At 35.5% G+C, this 17499-nt stretch overlaps 1 protein-coding gene across 2 annotated transcripts; it reads right to left on the bottom strand.

Annotated features, from left to right (window-relative positions):
• Positions 1-524: 524 nt before the first annotated feature.
• LOC107811559 (uncharacterized) lies at positions 525-10146 on the bottom strand. Of its 2 annotated transcripts, none has more exons than XM_016636514.2 (9): positions 9178-10146; positions 7500-7688; positions 6537-6629; positions 6166-6348; positions 5961-6063; positions 5681-5866; positions 2819-5145; positions 1652-2247; positions 525-981 (listed from the first exon to the last, which is right to left on the bottom strand). In XM_016636514.2, the coding sequence occupies exons 1-9, from the start codon at positions 9409-9411 to the stop codon at positions 960-962; spliced, it is 3933 nt and encodes a 1310-aa protein (XP_016492000.1). In that variant the 5' UTR covers positions 9412-10146; the 3' UTR covers positions 525-959. The 2 variants fall into 2 exon arrangements, with proteins under 2 accessions (XP_016492000.1, XP_075111738.1); XM_075255637.1 differs by having other exon boundaries at positions 9155-10081.
• Positions 10147-17499: the final 7353 nt, after the last annotated feature.

Here is a 17499-nt window from a genome sequence, read left to right as displayed (position 1 = left end):
TATTTATAAAGGATCAAAATATTCCTATTCCTATACTTCAAAGGGACTGTCCTGGTTTTTGGCTCTATTGCTGTCAGTGACATCAAAAAGGGAAATATCTAAACACCACAGCTTTAGCAACTATTAAACGTATATAAAAAATTTTCGTAATATCTGTCTCACACAATGCGTAGTACTAGACAATGTCATACAACATAATTACACCTAAGGGAAATTACCGAGTGACATCCACACCAGATAAAGACAGAACAATGTAAGCAAGGGAAGTCGGCCAAAATGGATGCGTAACTTCAGGACTCATATTGTCAACTCTTTTGAGATTGAGATGCTTGAATTGTAGAGCATGTTTAATAATTGACAAGGTCTGTCCCCCACCTTTTGCATCCCTTAGGATCTGCCATGAGATCGAAAAGCAAAAAAATATTCTCTTCTGATTAAGGTATAAAGTATCAAAGGAAAGAGCAGCAACTGTTTGTAGTACTTGCTCCAAGTACTTATCACAAAAGATAAAAGAGACATCATGCTTGAAATGAATTCTAATCATATACCACTACACTGTCGAAATCCTGAATGAACTGAAGCTAGTAGAGAGTCATCTGTAAAACAAAATTCTTGTACATTTCTCTGGAAAATGATTTCCAATGGTAACACTAGTATAACAAAGTTGAACCCCTAAATTCTAACAAGACTTGTCAACTTCAATGAGGTTACAATATGTCGATCCTACAAGCGGAACAAAATCTACACAACTTTTTTCCTACCAATCACCTTTGGCGTCATTGAAGAGGGTTGCTGCGGCTAAATCATGACTTCACATCTTACATTCAATAACTGAAAGCTAAGGACCAAGATGTGACCATTTACTAACAAAATTTGTAGAGCTAGTGCACGAGAGCCCCGTTCTAAAGTCAGGATAAGAACGACCAGCAACACGCCAGCCCTCGCCACTGTTTCTTGCATCACCACTTCTCAGTCTTCTTTCTGCTTAATATTCAAGGGGTTAAAAATCAGCATCTTTCAACGAAAATTCTTTAGAGAAAAAGAACCTCAAAATAATGTTGAGAAGTATAATGCAATGACGAAGTTTAGAAATGTTTCACCAAAAAAAGTTTACCGAAATAGGCAGGGAATACAAAGTACTCCAATTAGTCGGAGCATCATTTGTCGCCACACAAATACAATGTACTCACACGGCCTTCATTTATTTGATCTAATTCATATGTGGCTATTTGAAAAAGATAAAAACAACTATAGAGAGGAAAAAACTATACAATTTTTTTTAATAATTAAACTCAAATAATTATTTTGTAAGTGCTTCAGCTTCTATTCCGTGTTCATGCTGCAATTTTTTGTGTCTTATTGGCAAGAAGGCAGCATCCTTTTTACATTTCATTCACCATAGGCATCTTTTGCCTCAGACGACATTTCAAAGTATTTATGAATGGCTTAAAGTACATCAAAATACATGCAAAAGTCAATAATACCACTAGAACAAGCTAGAGAAACTGGGCTCTAACGGCACATGGAGAAGCAGACTTGACAAAAATATAATAAGCAAAAACCAGCTAAACACAAAGTAAAATACTATGATTCGAATGAACTTCTCCAAACCATGAGTTTGAGGTATCCTTAGAACCAACTAAAATATTACCTTTGATAATGCGGTGAAGATGGCCGATCAGGAGAAGACCGTTGCACAGAGACTGCATGAAATCTCTGTTCCTCAAATGCTCCCCTTAGTTGACTTCCATCACCTGGATGGACTTGTTTGTTTACACCTGAGAAACCTACTGGACCCACAGATCCGAACTCAACCTGTTCTCCATGTGAATTGTAAGTAGAATTATGGTCAAACGGATAAAACATTACAACAGGAGGGACACCAGGTCCATTTGAAGACACTGCACTTGGGTTCATTGACGTTAAAGGATACATGCCATGCACCATACTGGGAAGCACACTTGGGCTTGAGTTTGCATGCAATGGACCATTTTGAGACGGATATGAAGGGAAGGAATCGTGTCTATGAGAGTTCCATGATCTGTCAGTTCGGCTCTCACTGGATGCTGGTCGATCCAATCTTGAGTTTAATTTCTCAGATTGGCTGCGGTTGTAGTTGCGCCAACCGGCACGGGATTTCGAATTCGCATTCCAGTTACCCTCTCTGTCACCATAGTTATCATTTCTGTCATGGTTGTAATTCCCCCTTCTTGTACCGGAAGAGTGACGATCCCTGACCGAAGCCTTCTGAAGTAATAGTCAAATTGCAAAGATAAAATATCCACTAGAAATGACAGTACCACACATCTTAGTAGAAAGGATCTTATACGGCAAAATAGAAGAGTAATCACTGAAGAGACATGAAATCCAGTTTCATCAACTAGAGAGACCAGGCCAGGGTAATGTGTCTGAGATTCATGGACATAGAATAGGCAAACGGCTCATTGGACCCCTCGGCATAAATTGAAAAACATGGTAAAGCAAAGCGGAGTGAGTCTTCACTTACAAAAATATACTCTCTTAAAACTCGGGACAAGCATAGCCTTTTCTTTTTTTAAAAATTAAGTAAACTAGGTACAATGTTTAAATTATTGTTCGACATTGAGATGCTTTTATTGATCTAAAGTCGATCTCGAGGATCTGAAGAAGAAAAAGGCTAATATAGACAAGTGAAGACAAAGATGTGCAAGAATTCTGCATGCATTTTATATAATAATGTAGTCCTATACCCGTCTCCAACCACACATTCTAGGATCAAACATACAATGGAATAGAGCAATATCAATCAACAAACAGGAATTTTGAGCAGATTTCTTACTGGATTTGGCAAGTATGTCCCAGTCCCGCTACGATATCTCGGCATCTCAGCTACATAATGTTGAAGCATATTGGGAGGTCGATTTGAAACAGATTGTAGCGGTGAGATGGGTAATATACGAGGACCACAGCTCATCAATTGAGTAAAAAGGCTCATGCTCGCTGACATCGGTCTTCCAGGACCATCCCACGGGAAATGGCCTTTTAAGTATGCAGGCGGTACCATAACAGGAGAAGGATAAACATGAGGCCCAGGCCTGGGATCTTGGCAAAACCGTCCATACTGTAAATTTTGCCAATGACTAGCAAAGTCACTGTTAAGTATATCAGACTTATGTTTATTATTTTCATTTTCACTGTGGTCAAGTCCCTCAGAAGGATCAAGGTTCTGGCCTAAATCACGATTGGGAAAGCATTCTTCTCTTCCGAAGTGGCCGGTTGATACATCAGGAGTTCCAGACTCAGGTGGAATATTATATATTGGAAGCATTGTAAGAAAGGGAACTGGTGGCCCGGTGGGATAAAATGCAATAACCCCAGAATTATCCGTCATTCTTTGCTGAGAACCAGGCCTTATGAGCATTGGTGCAATGGGCACTATTGGGTCAGATCCACTTGTCTGAGCACCTTCATAATCAGGCATATGTTGCCTTGCAATGTGCATGGAAATAATGCCCTGGCTACTCTCAGACATTTCGGTACCCAAGTTTGAAACAGAGTTCCAATCCTGATCATCTTCCACGGCTTGGTTAGATTTATGGTCAGACATCATCTTAACTTTTCTGTAACCAGTAGTTGGCTCAGCATCACCTGTTTTATTTCCCCGTCTTCCCCTTGTTGACTTTGTACTTTTAGTAGAAGACCCATCCCAAGAACTCTCAGAAGAGGTTTTGCTGTGAGCAGCGGATGAGAACCTTGAACTTGCCAATCTTTCTTCAGCGTAAACATCGGTCATTCTTATGTTATCCTGAAACTGAATATCATCAGAATGTTCTTCCTTGATTGGCCCATGTTTTTCCTTTGTATGCTTCTGCTGAGCTCTATTACTGGAGCCAGTCGCCCAAGATGAAGGAACAAAATTAGAACCTGACTCGACTGCATGTGTTTTATCATCAGATTGAGGTATTTCATAATTTCCGTTTTGTAGGTCAAATTCAACGTTAGAACCTGCATCTGGCTCCTGCCAGAAATCTTTGATTGCCTCGCCTGAGTTCATATCCGTAGAACTAAAATTTTCACTATTCCGGTCAATTGAATCTTCAGAAGCTGGACTCAACCCAAGGCCTGGGAAGTAATGATTTAAGTGGGGCGAAATCATACCATGAGGAAATTGCACATTGGAAAATGCAGGAGGAAAATTAGTGGGAACCAATCCTGGAATATTTCGTTGATTATATCCCATAGAAGCCAGAATGGAGGGCGAGATAGGGAAAGGCAGTTGGGCTGCAGCCCAATTAAATGGCAAGTGAACCTGACCATTAAAACCATGGACCGAAGTAGATGCCATCAGATTCACAAGATCTTGCTCATCCTGATGCATCATCCCCTGTGTACTACAAAGCTCTTCATTTGGAGCATCTAATCCCGCATCTCGGCTAAAGCTATTTGATCTACTGTTGGAGTCAGCAACGGCTTCGAGACTTTGATGAGATGGAAAATGTCTGATCGATGAAGTGTCAGATCGACCATTCTGGCTTGCTAAATTTTCAGATCCTTGATTCTTCCTCCAGTTACTGCTGTCCTGCCTCAATGGAGTAGGTTGCATTTTTGCAGACTCCTGAGCTTTTCCACGCCTTCCTTGAGCAGTAGTAACTTCACCATACATGTCAGTCAGCTCAGGACTAGACCGTGTTCTAGAAAAAACAAACCTACCCTGTGTATCAATTCCTATTTGATCAGATTTCAAATTTCTCTCTTTTTTCTTTTGATCAGATACCCTTGAGGTGCTCAAATTCCCATGGTTCTTTTGGGCGGTATCATTCATTCTAGAGAAGCTTCCAGATAAATGAATACCATGTTGAGAGGAAACAATAGGTGATTGAGTTCCTTCCACCTCAAAATCACGACCAGAAGATTTTCCATTCACCTTTTTCCCACTAGAGTTGACCCTAAAATACTCGGAGTCGGGTAGGTCATCCGGTGTTGAAAATCTCAGGCGCAACAACTCGGGCCCTGGTGCATCAGGCCTTTGGCCACTACCATGTCTGTCCAGCGTATTCATAAAGAACTGATTTACTTCATGAATTAGATCTTCTTTGGGGCAGTCCAGTAATCTTGCTAGTCTTTTGGCACCAAAGCCAAATGCACTCCGTATCCTATAGAAATTACCTGCCAACAGTATGAATCATATCCCCATGAAGCAGCAAAAGATATCATGCTAAGAATCCCATTCAAAATTAGTCAACAGAAGAACTGAGCAAATACTGTTTATAACGGCTAAGAATGTAAACAGTCTCACAATAGTAAGAGCGTCTCAAGATTTTCAACATCCAAAATTAGTCAACAGAAGTTTGTCTGCGACTACCGACTAACCAATAGAATTGTAACTTTTTGTTCTTCAAAGGCACCAACATACATTTCTAGAGACCCCGTACAATGCCCGAGTTACAAACGTTTCACTTAAATACACTAAATATCAGATAGGAATAAGTCGTTTCATAAAAATGGTCAGATAGAAATAAGATTTATAAACCAAGAAAAATAAAATCAAGAGAACAACAGAAATGCAACTAAATATAAGTAAATCCTCATAAGCTAAGACCACCATATGCCTAAAAAAAACAAAATTACAGAAACCACTTTGAACAACAAGGAATAACTAACGCCAAGGAATGTCATTAAAAAACTTTCAAAGTTTGAATACCTTTACTCACACTGCGGCCAAGGTTGTTGTTTACTCGTAAAGGATCAATCACATTAAAATGTTTAGAAACGAATGGTTGTCCTTGGTTTTCCTGGCCAACAGGGAAAACAGCATATACGGAGCTACAGGCCTCAAGAAACAATTTGCTGAGAAGCAATTCTCCCTCATCTTTTCGAGGAGGTTCCGCTGCATTTTTCCAACTATACTTAAGCTAACAGATAAACTCAGATCAAAGTAAAGGAAAACAAAACGAAAAATTGGCTCTTCAACATATTTGTACCAGTGACATCAGGAAGAGAACTAATCGACACAGGCCCCCACAAGCTAACACAAAAGTTGTCCCAATCAAAGTTGCTGAAGAACTCCAAGAAGCGATATAGAACCTGCAAGTATAAATACAAAACCTTAAAGGATAGAGATGATGAATGCAACATTAAGAACATTTAAACAAAAGAAAAAATAAAAAAAAGTTACAAGTTAGTAACCTCAAGTGGCCCAGCAAACGAATTGTTGAACATGTGAAATATGTAAAGAACTAAGGTCTCCAAGGCATAAGTTGAAATAAGACCGTGATGAGCACCCAATATACGGCTCTCATAATAACACCAGGCCTTAATCAAAATAATGCTGCGCTTGAACAAGTGATTCTGGTTTATCAGGTGATCGACCTACAAAAGATGAACACGTAAAGTAAAGATCTTCTTTCCCTTTCCTCAGGACTCAATACTCATCTTGTTTCTTTGTTGGTTTAGACTTTAGTCTGTTATTTAAAAAATAGTACTTTGCATGGTATGTTAAAGTTATGAGCATATCATAAAATATCAGGTTTTTTAGGATAAAAAAAGAAACTGCACACCTCCTCAAGGAAGCAAAGGGTACACAAACCCCCTAGCTGATTGAAAGAAATGTCAACCACGATGTTTTCAACTAAGCATTTTATTAACTTTACCTGCAATAGAAAAGGGACAAGAACAACGATGAGTGAGTGCAGAGCAAAATAAAGTTACAACTGAAGAAATGTCAAGTATAACAACCAAGAATACAAGCGGCAGTTACCTTCTCTAAGCCTTATAATAAGACAACAATATAAATAAATTATTGATTACTCATGTTAAATATTAGCTACTAATTCAAATGACATTTCCGTAAATTATGTAAAAATAGTCTCTTTCCCAACACTATAATATCCTCATTAGCCAAGTTCAATCCCAGATACAAGTGTAAACTGAGGCAATAACTTAAAACTTGCAAAAACATCACAGCAACCAACATGCTATCCCCATGAGAAAAGTTTCTAAGGCTCAAGAAATAGCGTCAAGTTATCACAAGAAGATGAAGCTTACATCAGAAAAAACTGAATTACATCAAGAGTATCCTTTTATCAGCTCTAGCCAGACAGACTGACAAGCAGAACAAAGGGAAAGAGAATATGTCCTTAAACTAAGGCTTACATAAAAAATAAAAAAATATTGAAAAAAAAAAGAAGAAAAAATGACGTTTGCTTCTATTCTCAAAGTTCAGAAGAAACTGAGAAAATATGATTATCATGATAAACTTCATTTTCTTTATGATATTCCTTTGAGGCCCAAAAAAATGCAGATAAAATTCAGGCCCCAAAAAAAACAACAAAAGAAACTATTTTCACCTCATCTGTTGTTTTCAGAATTGGACAAACAACCTGAATGGAGCTCTCTAGATTTAGAAAAATACTCCAACATACTCTCACTCAGTCAGCAGGGTTATGTTGCAATTGCTGCAGAAACTAAGAGCACATTGCATTCAAAGTCTAAAGTAAATGGTGGTTGTGTAGAGGACATACTTCAGCTTGAATGTACTGAACCTCCTTGACACGAAATTCAGCATTTTCATTTTTCTCTTCCTCCTCTAACATATCCCGAACCTGATAAGCCCATGTATCTTTCAAAGTTTGGTTATTACTGAAGGCAGTTAAATCAATGTCTCCATCAGGAAGATAAGTCTTCAATGGTACTGAACCAAAAGTGAAAACCTGGAAAGAGCAAGTTGATCCCCAAAAAAAAAAAAATTTAGCAGTGAAAAGCCTCATATTAGCAATCCACAACAGAGGGCTTGCATATTTATCTTTTTCTTTCAGCAATAAAAGTAAGAGGACGAAGTACTGTACGGAAACTCTAAGTAATCCTTTCTTTACCAAGAAAAGCTTACACCAGAATGAATGACATAGTCAACTGCACTATAAACACTAATGCTAGAGATTCACTTTATAACCATAACAATAATCACTTTCACTCGTCAATGAGATACAACAATGTTCGTTATGCTATACTTAGTCAGTTGATCACGATTATTCCATGCTTTTATTGATTACACCGCTATATTGTTAAGTTTTGAACGCTCCAAACCAGCAGTCCACCCAGATTTTTTACACCACATCCACTGCACCCCACACGGCAAATATTTGCGCTTTCCCACTTCAGAACTCATTGAGCTTCATCAATGAGCTATTGTTTCTATAATATACTCCACTTACTTGACTCTTCAGATCAGAAATAAAGGAAAATGAAATATCCTCAGTCGATTGGAATCTTTCTTTTTTTTCGTGACGTGGTGTCCGGGCCAACTTGCGTGCACCTTAACAATTCCACCGGTACCTGCTAGGCTGCTACCTCCCACTGGCACAGGTACCGAGCAACTCTGCGCATCAAGACTTGGGCAAATGAGAAGAAATCACCCAGTGCTTTTTGCCTCTACTAGAATTTGAAACTAAGATCGCATGATTCTCCTCCTACTTCATTGACTATTAGGTCACGCCCCACACCATTGAAATCTTATATGTGCTAGGACAAAAGAATAACACATAAGACAACTCTTATTTACTCTCTCAGCTTCAGGTAGCATAATTTGCTTCGCAAAGCAGAATAACGTGCTCTAATTATTTGAACAAAATATTAAGTCATTTCAAAAGTTAAAATAGGTTTATATTGGCCATACTTTGAACCATTGCATACTCAAGTACCAACGTCATTGAAAACATCTACGAATTCAATTTTTTACATGTTCGTAGAGGTAACTAAGTCATATCAAAACAGATCAGCCAAAGATTGCATATGGAACTTCTATACAGCTATTTTACCAGAATGTAGCAACACAACCACCATAATTTCAAAGATTGTATTCTGAGGCGCCAAACAAAAGGGTATCCAGGATTTGAACTTTACGGATTCGAGATTCTCGGACAACAACCTCGAGTGCTGGTATTTGGTTTCAAATTTTACTGTTCGTACATATTTAGCGAATTTTTTAAATATATATAAAGTATGGGCCAAAGCTACTAGATTCTGCCGAACCCGTATAGTTCATTCAACATTCGCTCCTGGTGCTAAAGTCATTGAAAATAATTGAGAATTCATTTTTACATTTTTATAGAGGTAACTAGGTCATATATCAGAATGGATCAGCCAAAGACGGCATATGAAACTTAGATAAAACTTATACCATTAGGAAAATTTCAAGACAACCTGACAAGGGAAGCACTTCATGATGAGGCGTTGGACGTAATCAGCAACAGCATTTCTGCGCTCCTCAGACGGCTGGTTAGGCTGAATGCAGCCAATTAACTCAGCAGTCCTTTCCTCAGCCCTTGACCATCTCTCCGAGTCAAGGGCTCGGATCATCTGTTCTGATTCTGCATTGGGCAATAGCCCGTTCGGACATAGCCCACTTGGCTCTGCCCATCCCTCATGTTCTCCCATACACCACTATTACTTGTTTTAACCCAATAAAATCTTGAATTGCTCTCTTTTATCACCTTTATTATGAAATCCAATATCAAAAAATCAACCTTTCAGCTAAACTAGCAACCCCACTAACCAGTTATGTCAAATACAATAGTACAATCTAAATTCCAGTAAAACCCCAACAATACAGTAACCATGAACTTTAATACCAACTGCAATACAACCATTAATCAAATTCAACAATAATTTTTTTTGCAATATGCTCCTATATAAGAAATAAAAAGCCATTCTTTACACACACACACAAAAAAAAAAAAATCAAATAGCAGAAGGAAAAAAAAAGGAAACCTAAAAGTTTAAAATAGAAAGTTGTGATAGCACTTCTTGATCAAGTGATTTAAATGACGACGTATTAGATTTTTTTTTTTAAATCTAATAAAAAAAAGAACCCAGAAATTTCTTCTCGTTTCTATGTAATATAAATGATAAAGATGGAATTTTGAATTATTATTTCAAGAAGATTATGAGGATCTTGAAAATCCAGGGAAAAAAAACAAAGAAAAATAACTAGAAATAAGAGGGGGTGTGGGAAATGGCAAGCAAAAATTGAAGTCCGTGTTTGTGTGTCTGTGTATGTGTATGTGTATGTGAGAGAGAATCAAGAATTCAAGAAAGATGGAGGAATTGGCATTGACGTTTTTTGAAGATATAAGAGGATTTGATTTTATGATATACAGTATGTTGTTGTTCTGGAAAAATAATAGGGAAGGAAGATATGTTTTTCTTTCTTGTTCTTTTTTTATTTTGTTTTTTATTTTTATTTTGTGGTTTTTTTGGATTTTTAATCAAAAACTGAAACTTATATGGCAATGAGTTATGGGGATGTGAAGATATTTGTTTATGATAATGTGATCTAGCTATTTAAATTGCAAATAACTACTACAATTATTGATATAGTTTTTAGTGTATGTATTATTTAATTAAGTATACTGTGAGGAAGATTTCCAAAGTTGCACCTTCACTCTTGGGCCACCATCATGCCCTAGACGGTGGGATCTGGCTTGGGCCTTAACCTGATTATAAAGGTAAAAATTGTACGGTTCATTTAATTTGTATCCATTTTTTAAATTTTTTTTAACTAGTATTCAAAATTTAAACAACTTCAAACTTTTTTCTCCAACTCCTCCTCCTCCTTCTCCTTCTTCGCGTGAGAGTGATTTTATGGTGTTTGTAAATATATTTTAAGGTAGTTTATGATGTTTTATAGTATTGAACTGTTGTGGCGCTTTATTTTTGCTACTACTTAGGGTTTCTTCTTCTTCTTTTTCTTAATTCCCTTGATGATATTTGGAGGTTATATTTCAAGTTTGAGCTCATTTGGAGTAAATTTAGGTGTTAAATCGTATACTAGATTGTTAAAATTTGAATAACAAATTTCTGTTTATGGGCAATTTGCATTTCATGCCTATTTAACCTTAAGTGCAAAAAAATATTGGTTGCACTTCAGACCTATTTGGCCTTAAGTGCATCTGAAGTGCAATTTTTTCACTTCAGACTTATTGGCATTAAGTACATGAAACCATTGGTTGCACTTTAGACCTATTTGGCCTTAAGTGCATCCAAAGTGTAATTTTTTCACTTCAGACTAATTTTTTTTAACTTCAGACTTGATAATTCTGAAGTTGATCGTAAAGTGGGTAGGCTTGTAAATTTTTTTGTAAAGTAGGTATAAGTTCAATTGTGACCGCACAATCGGGTATAGATGCAAAAGCCCCATTATAAAGGAAAAATGACAGTCTATAACCGCTCTCAAAATAATAGACAAAATGTATATATATATATATATATATATATATATATATATATTGTATGTATATATATATATATATATTGTATGTATATATTTTTTTGTGTTATATATAAAAAATATACAAACTTTATATATTTTTTCAGCTACCAAATGTAAATAGTTTCAGCCGTGTGTTAAAAGTGATCTTTACCGACTATAAAGGGCTTAGTTTTGTTTTTGTTTTTTTTAAATTTGATAATGAGATATAAGTTTGTATAACAATAAAGTACTACTACAAAATTTGGTACAACACTCGTGAATAACATGTGTTGCTCGTTCTTTCATTGTTCACATAGGAGGAGAAAATAATTAGAGGTCAGGAAGAAAGTATTGAGTAAAAACTTATACTGACAGTATGCATTCGATCAATAAATTGTTCTATGAAGACATAAAAAATATTAGTATTATAAATGTAAAATAGTGTCACTATTTAAAAAAAAGGGAGAAGAAGGTTTAAATTTCAATCATAGAAAAGAATACCTATTTTGAATTTCCTATTTTTAGGGGCATTTACATTTATACCCGCTTTTTGTGTCACGTTTTAACTTGTGCCCGCTTTGCAAAAAAAATTGCAAGTGTACCCGTTTTTTCGCATAACTTCAGCATACGGGGCTGAAGTAGCAAAGACAATCACGCAAAACTTCAGCATTCTAGTAGTCGGGCTTGAAGTTCAGCTCTAGAGCTGAAGTTTTTGTTTTGTAACTAGCGAATTTCAGCTCTAGTTTTTGTTTTGTAACTCACGAAGTTTTTGTTTTGTAACTAGGGAACTTCAGCTCTAGAACTGAAGTTTTTGTTCTATATTTGATTAACTTCAGCATGTTATAAAGGCACCGTGGCTGTGATGCCACGACCCTTGATAGCTGTGAGCAACAAGATGACGATGGCGCTGTTGTGTTTCCAGTAACATAATTACTAGCATGACTCTGCTGTGAATTTATACTGAAACTTGAGATTTAGAGACTACATTGATAGTGTGGGTGTCCAACTTTACCAAATTGAAATATAAATCTCCATAGTCGAGAACCAATTGATTCTAGACTATTGATAATTAAAGAAAGAAAGGAAAAGTTTGATTCATTGTTCAAATGATATAGCGAGAGATGCCAGTTATTATTATAAAATAACTTTTATTATCTCTTGATTTGGGATTTTTAATGTTATAATAATCCAAGTGGAAGTCCTCAGTATATTTGCTTTAGCTTCATTAATCAAAGAGAGCAATGTTGAAGTCATCGTTGTAGAAGAAGAAAACGAAGGAGGAGAAGGAGGAGGAGAAAGGGGGCTGAAGTTGTTTAAAAAGTGGGTACAAGTTAAAAGTTTTTAAAAAAAATTGATATAGATTAAATGGGGGCGACCAAATAAGGCGCCCCGTGCAATTTTTACCTATTTTTAAGTGATTATGACAAACGAGAGCTTTAATTTAATTTACCATCCAATTTTTTCTTGATTTATGTTATTGATTTTTGATATTTTTTTTTTGAGTCGAGGGTCTATCGAAAACAATCTCTTTACTCTTTCGGAGTAGAAGTAAGGTCTGCGTACACACTATCTTCCTCATGCCTCACTTGTGGAATTTTACTAGATTATTATTGTTGTTTCTCTTGATATTATTTTTGATAATACTTGTAAGAATTTCAACCTTTCTTTTAATGGCACATAGCCAAACTTCTACTTTATTTTAGTAGTTTCTAATACAATCTTTGAGAATGTGTCTTAATTTTCTTTCTCATGGTGGTATATTTGAATATCTTTGAGAAATCTACGTCACCTGATTATTAGGAAAAAATAAGTACCAACTCTATATAAAAATCACCTAGTTTGAATCCTAGAGAAATTTTAAGTTGTGTTTGGTATGAACAATTTTTTCATGTTTGGTTGACTTAAACGTTTTGGAAAATATTTTCCTCGTGGACTCATTTTTCTTAATTGGAGGAAAATATTTTACTTAACAAAAGAATAAGGGTGCTTATCGGGCAGATCGGGCGGTATTTATGCTTAACGGTTCAGCTTATCGGTTATCGGTTTATAAATATAGTAATCCGCTAACCATCCAATAAGACATAGGGTGGATCGGTATCGGGTTAACGATTACCAGGCGATTTATCGGCTAAACTGAATCGACAATAAAAGAAAAGTAGAAAACTAGAGAATTTGTCATTTTGTCTGACTTCAGACTTCAAATGAAGTTAATCAGCTGAGCAAATATGTTTGAAAGAATTAAGGAGATTTGTTGTGGAAATCATAAATAGCTATCAATGGGATCTTGTTCAGATTCATAGTCATCAAAAGCAAAATCACAACCTTAAAATTTGACAAACAGAAAATTCGTAATTGTTTTTCAAGGTTATAAATAATTGATTTGCATATAAACAATGAAACGTTAATGCATGCGTAGCCTTTTTCTTGGTCAAAACTCGTATGGTAGAGATGACTGACGAGATTGGGATTTGAGAGAAATTTTAATTAGAGATTTGGACTTTAGGTGACAGAAAAGAGAAAAGAGAAAAAAGAAAAGAGAAAAGAGAGAAGAGAGAGATGACTGTAGGGGTGCTTATCGGCTGCAATTGAAATTTGATAAATTAGGTATTTAGATTTTAGGCCTTAGGGTTTCAAATATTACTTTATATACATAGGGATAAAAGTATAAATATAAAAATTCTGAATGGGTTAATGGTTTATCCGATAAGGAAATTGAGTAATCCGCCCCCAAATCGTTAAGCCGTTAGTTATAAAATTTCAATCTGTTCATCAAACCGTTACTCCGACAACCCGATACATACCAATAAGCCAATAAGTCGTTTTTTCGATTCGGTTAACGATTATGGTTCGGTTTTGAAGCCCTACAAAAGAAGGGAAAATATTTCCAAAACTCTTTTTCAACCTTCATCATCATATTCCTCATCCCCACCAACCCTCATCACCCTACTCTCATCCCACCCACCCACCCCCAAACCACCTGCACCCCACCCCCCACACTTATCCATACCCTGACCCCCCCACCCCACCCCAACCTAAAATAAAAATATTATTTAGAGTAATTTCTTTTCATGTTGTTGATAGAGTATTTTTTTTTCATCTCAACAAAATAAGTATATTCTTTTCGTAATGAAGAAAAAGTATTTTCTTTCATTTTAATAAAATAAGTAATTTTTTTTCATGTTGTAGAAAGAGTACTTATGTTTTGTTTCAACAAGAAAAAGAATATTTTCTTTTTAGTTAAGAAGCTCAAGTTTTAACGTTGTTCTTGTATGAAAAAGTAAAGCAGCATAGTAGTTTTTTTGGGTTTGTGTGAATTTTTAAAAGAATAATTAAGTTCTTGAAGAAAATAGAGTCATGAAAACATTGAGTATTTGGGGGAGGAGCATAGGAAACATGACGATTTGGGGGAAGGGGAAATTGAGGAGAGTAACATAGAAAATTATTTTCTTAAAGAAATATTTTTTACTTTCTAACCAAACACTAAAAAATATTTTTCGGAAAAAAAAAATTCATTCACCAAACAAACATGAAAAAATAAATGATAAAGCGACTCATTTTCAAGAAAAAATTATTACAAATACACCCTTAATTTCAAATGATAGTCCCATCCCCTAATTCTCCATTTTTCTCCTCTCCATCTACTCTAGTACCAACCCCCCCCCCCCCCCAGTAGCATCTTCCTTCAGTCTTACCCATTTTACCCAAAATACATCAATTGATCTCCTCTTCACCACTATGAAATTTTTTAAATGTATCTTTCGTAACCTCCGCCCAACATAATCAGTAGAGTTATTTGGAGAAATGAGCATTACAATTAGTATCGTGTTAGTTAGTGTGAACACCTAATTTTTGCACTATTTTAACACCTCCTAAAGTTATTAGTGTTTTGTTATTTTAATTATTTTTCTCAATTTTGTGACTTTAATTGCATATTCCTATCATAAAATACTAAAAAAAAATAGTTCTTTCTTCATTTGTGCATTTTAAGAATTAACTAGTTGTTCAGTTGGTGAATTAATCTAGTTAATTGATCATTAGAATAAGTTATTTAATTAATTTATTTGCGTAAAATTAGATTAATAAGTAGGATTAAGGAAGAAATTTGGCCAAATTTGAAAGAAAAATTGTCCAAGAGTGCAAGATAAAGGGCCGTCATTGAAAGGGTTTAAAACTACGTCGTTTCACTAAATGAAACAAGATCAAATCATACCCATCCATTCCATCTTGATCCAATGGATCTCATTCACTCTTGGATTAGGTATTTAAAGCCTCAAAAATCTGAAAATTGTCCTCATTTTCACCCATAATTCTTTTCGCCTTCTTCTCTCTTCTCTCTCTCTTCACTCTCTCTACGCGGCCCCAGCTCCGCCCACCGCCGCCAGCGGACCACCTCCAAATTCACACCATGTAATCTCCACAACTTCCTCTTTCCATATCTCCAAACCAATTCCTTCAAAAATCCCTCAAACTCCTTAAATCTTAAATCTAGGAAACTTTCCCGTCACCTTTTTGCCCAAATTATTGAAGCTCCAACCACTACCACCCCACAATACTTACATCAATGGATAGAGCTTCTCAAGACCTAGCTATTGATGCCAATTTCACCCTGAAAATCCGGCGATCAAAATCCGGCCAAATTCCGGCGACCTCCCCGAACACCCTCTTTTGGCATACCACCATTTTTTCGGCCACTTGAATTGTAAAATGGTAAAATCCTATTCTTTTTCATGGCTAATTTTTTTAATTTTTAGATTTTATTTTTGTCTATTGTTAATTGTTTTAGCATTAGTTTTTGAAGTTTGAAATGTTAAATTTTCTGTTTTTGCACTTGTTGAAGTAGTAAAATAGTTTTGTATTGATAAAAGTGAGGTAATGAAAAATACTTAAGAGTATATGGTACTTGTTTGGTTGTTTGTTTACTGCTTCAAGACTCTTTGAGTATAACACTCAAAAGTCAAATTGTTTGGTAAGAAAATGTAGACCTTTGGACATTATTTGAATAAAGTCTATCTTTGAATAGTGGAGTGCAGATTTTGTTTGAAATACTTGACAAGATTTGAACTAGAAAGTCTTGCTTTTTGAATTTAAGAGCAGATTTTGTAGAAAAATCTGTCAAAAAGATTGATTTTTAATTTTTTGAAATAGTTGGTTGTTTTGATATATAGAGGGGACTCCATCACACTTCCAGGGGATTATTTTTATAATTGCTTCGTCACAAAAACAAAAAAAAATTCAGCAGTTGAACACATGAAAAGTAAGCTGAAATGGTGAGCTTTGGGAGTGAATCTTAGAGTGCAAACTTTTAAAAAAAGTATAAGTCCTCTTTAGAGTTCGTTTCTGGGTTCCCTCTCTAAGTTTTCGGGTTGTTTTAACACGGATTTGTTGCTGGTTTTGTTGCTGTTTTGATGTTGTTTTTATGCTGCTTTAGTTGCTAAACTACTGTTTATTCTTTTGCTACCAGGTAATCCTTTATGACTCGTAATGTACGTATTTTCAGCAATGGGAACAACTTGAACATGTTGCACCATTTAAATGTGTTTTGATGTGATGAATAGTTTGACAACAAAAGAGATTGTATGTTATTGTTATGTATCAAGCATGTGATAATGTGAGTATAGTCCTTCATAATACTTGAATATTAAGTTGTAAGTTTTTGAATGTGATATGTAAGTCGTTTATGGATTTTTTAAGCATGTTTTCAAGCTATTATATCCGAGTAACAATGCTAAGTATGCCATGAATGTCTTTAGGTGTATAACACATAGCATGAGTTCGTTTTAGTTGCTGAAATTTCACCGCCAACATATCCTTCTAGGAATGCTGTGATGGTATCTTTGTGAATCTGGCCATTTTGCCGGATTTGCAAAAATGGCTATTTTTGTAAAGTGGGTGTTTATACAATTGTGACTATGTAGTTAATGGTCATGAACTCAAACAAAGTAAAGAGCTAAGATTGTATCAACTTTGGACCTTATTGAATCAAAGATAAAAGTTGGCCCATTTACCTTTAAACAACAAAATTACCCCTTTTCTTCTATATAACATTGGACCAATTGAAATTCATTTCTTGGCCCATTTTAATAATAAATTCCAGCAGCCCAAAAGTTCCATACAAGCTGGCCCATTTTTTTTAACAAGAAGTTGGCTCATTTCTTTTAAAATAGATAAAGTTGGTCCAACATTTATTTGCATAATTTTTCCCAACTATAAAGCTCGAAGTAATAATAATAATATCAGATTTTTCTACTATTTTAATTAACTAGTTTCCCTTTAAT

The sequence above is a fragment of the Nicotiana tabacum genome, chromosome 1, assembly GCF_000715075.1.
Source record: "Nicotiana tabacum cultivar K326 chromosome 1, ASM71507v2, whole genome shotgun sequence".
In the NCBI taxonomy this organism is placed as follows: domain Eukaryota; kingdom Viridiplantae; phylum Streptophyta; class Magnoliopsida; order Solanales; family Solanaceae; genus Nicotiana; species Nicotiana tabacum.
This window is presented reverse-complemented; position numbering and strand designations above follow the sequence as displayed.

Coding starts and splice junctions, on each gene's coding strand:
- LOC107811559 (XM_016636514.2), bottom strand. CDS start 9,411: ATGGGAGAACATGAGGGATGGGCAGAGCCAAGTGGGCTATGTCCGAAC. Junction 5,867..5,960: donor TTCTCTTCCTGATGTCACTG/GTACAAATATGT, acceptor GGAAAAATGCAG/CGGAACCTCCTCGAAAAGAT. Junction 982..1,651: donor TCTTCACCGCATTATCAAAG/GTAATATTTTAG, acceptor AATATTAAGCAG/AAAGAAGACTGAGAAGTGGT.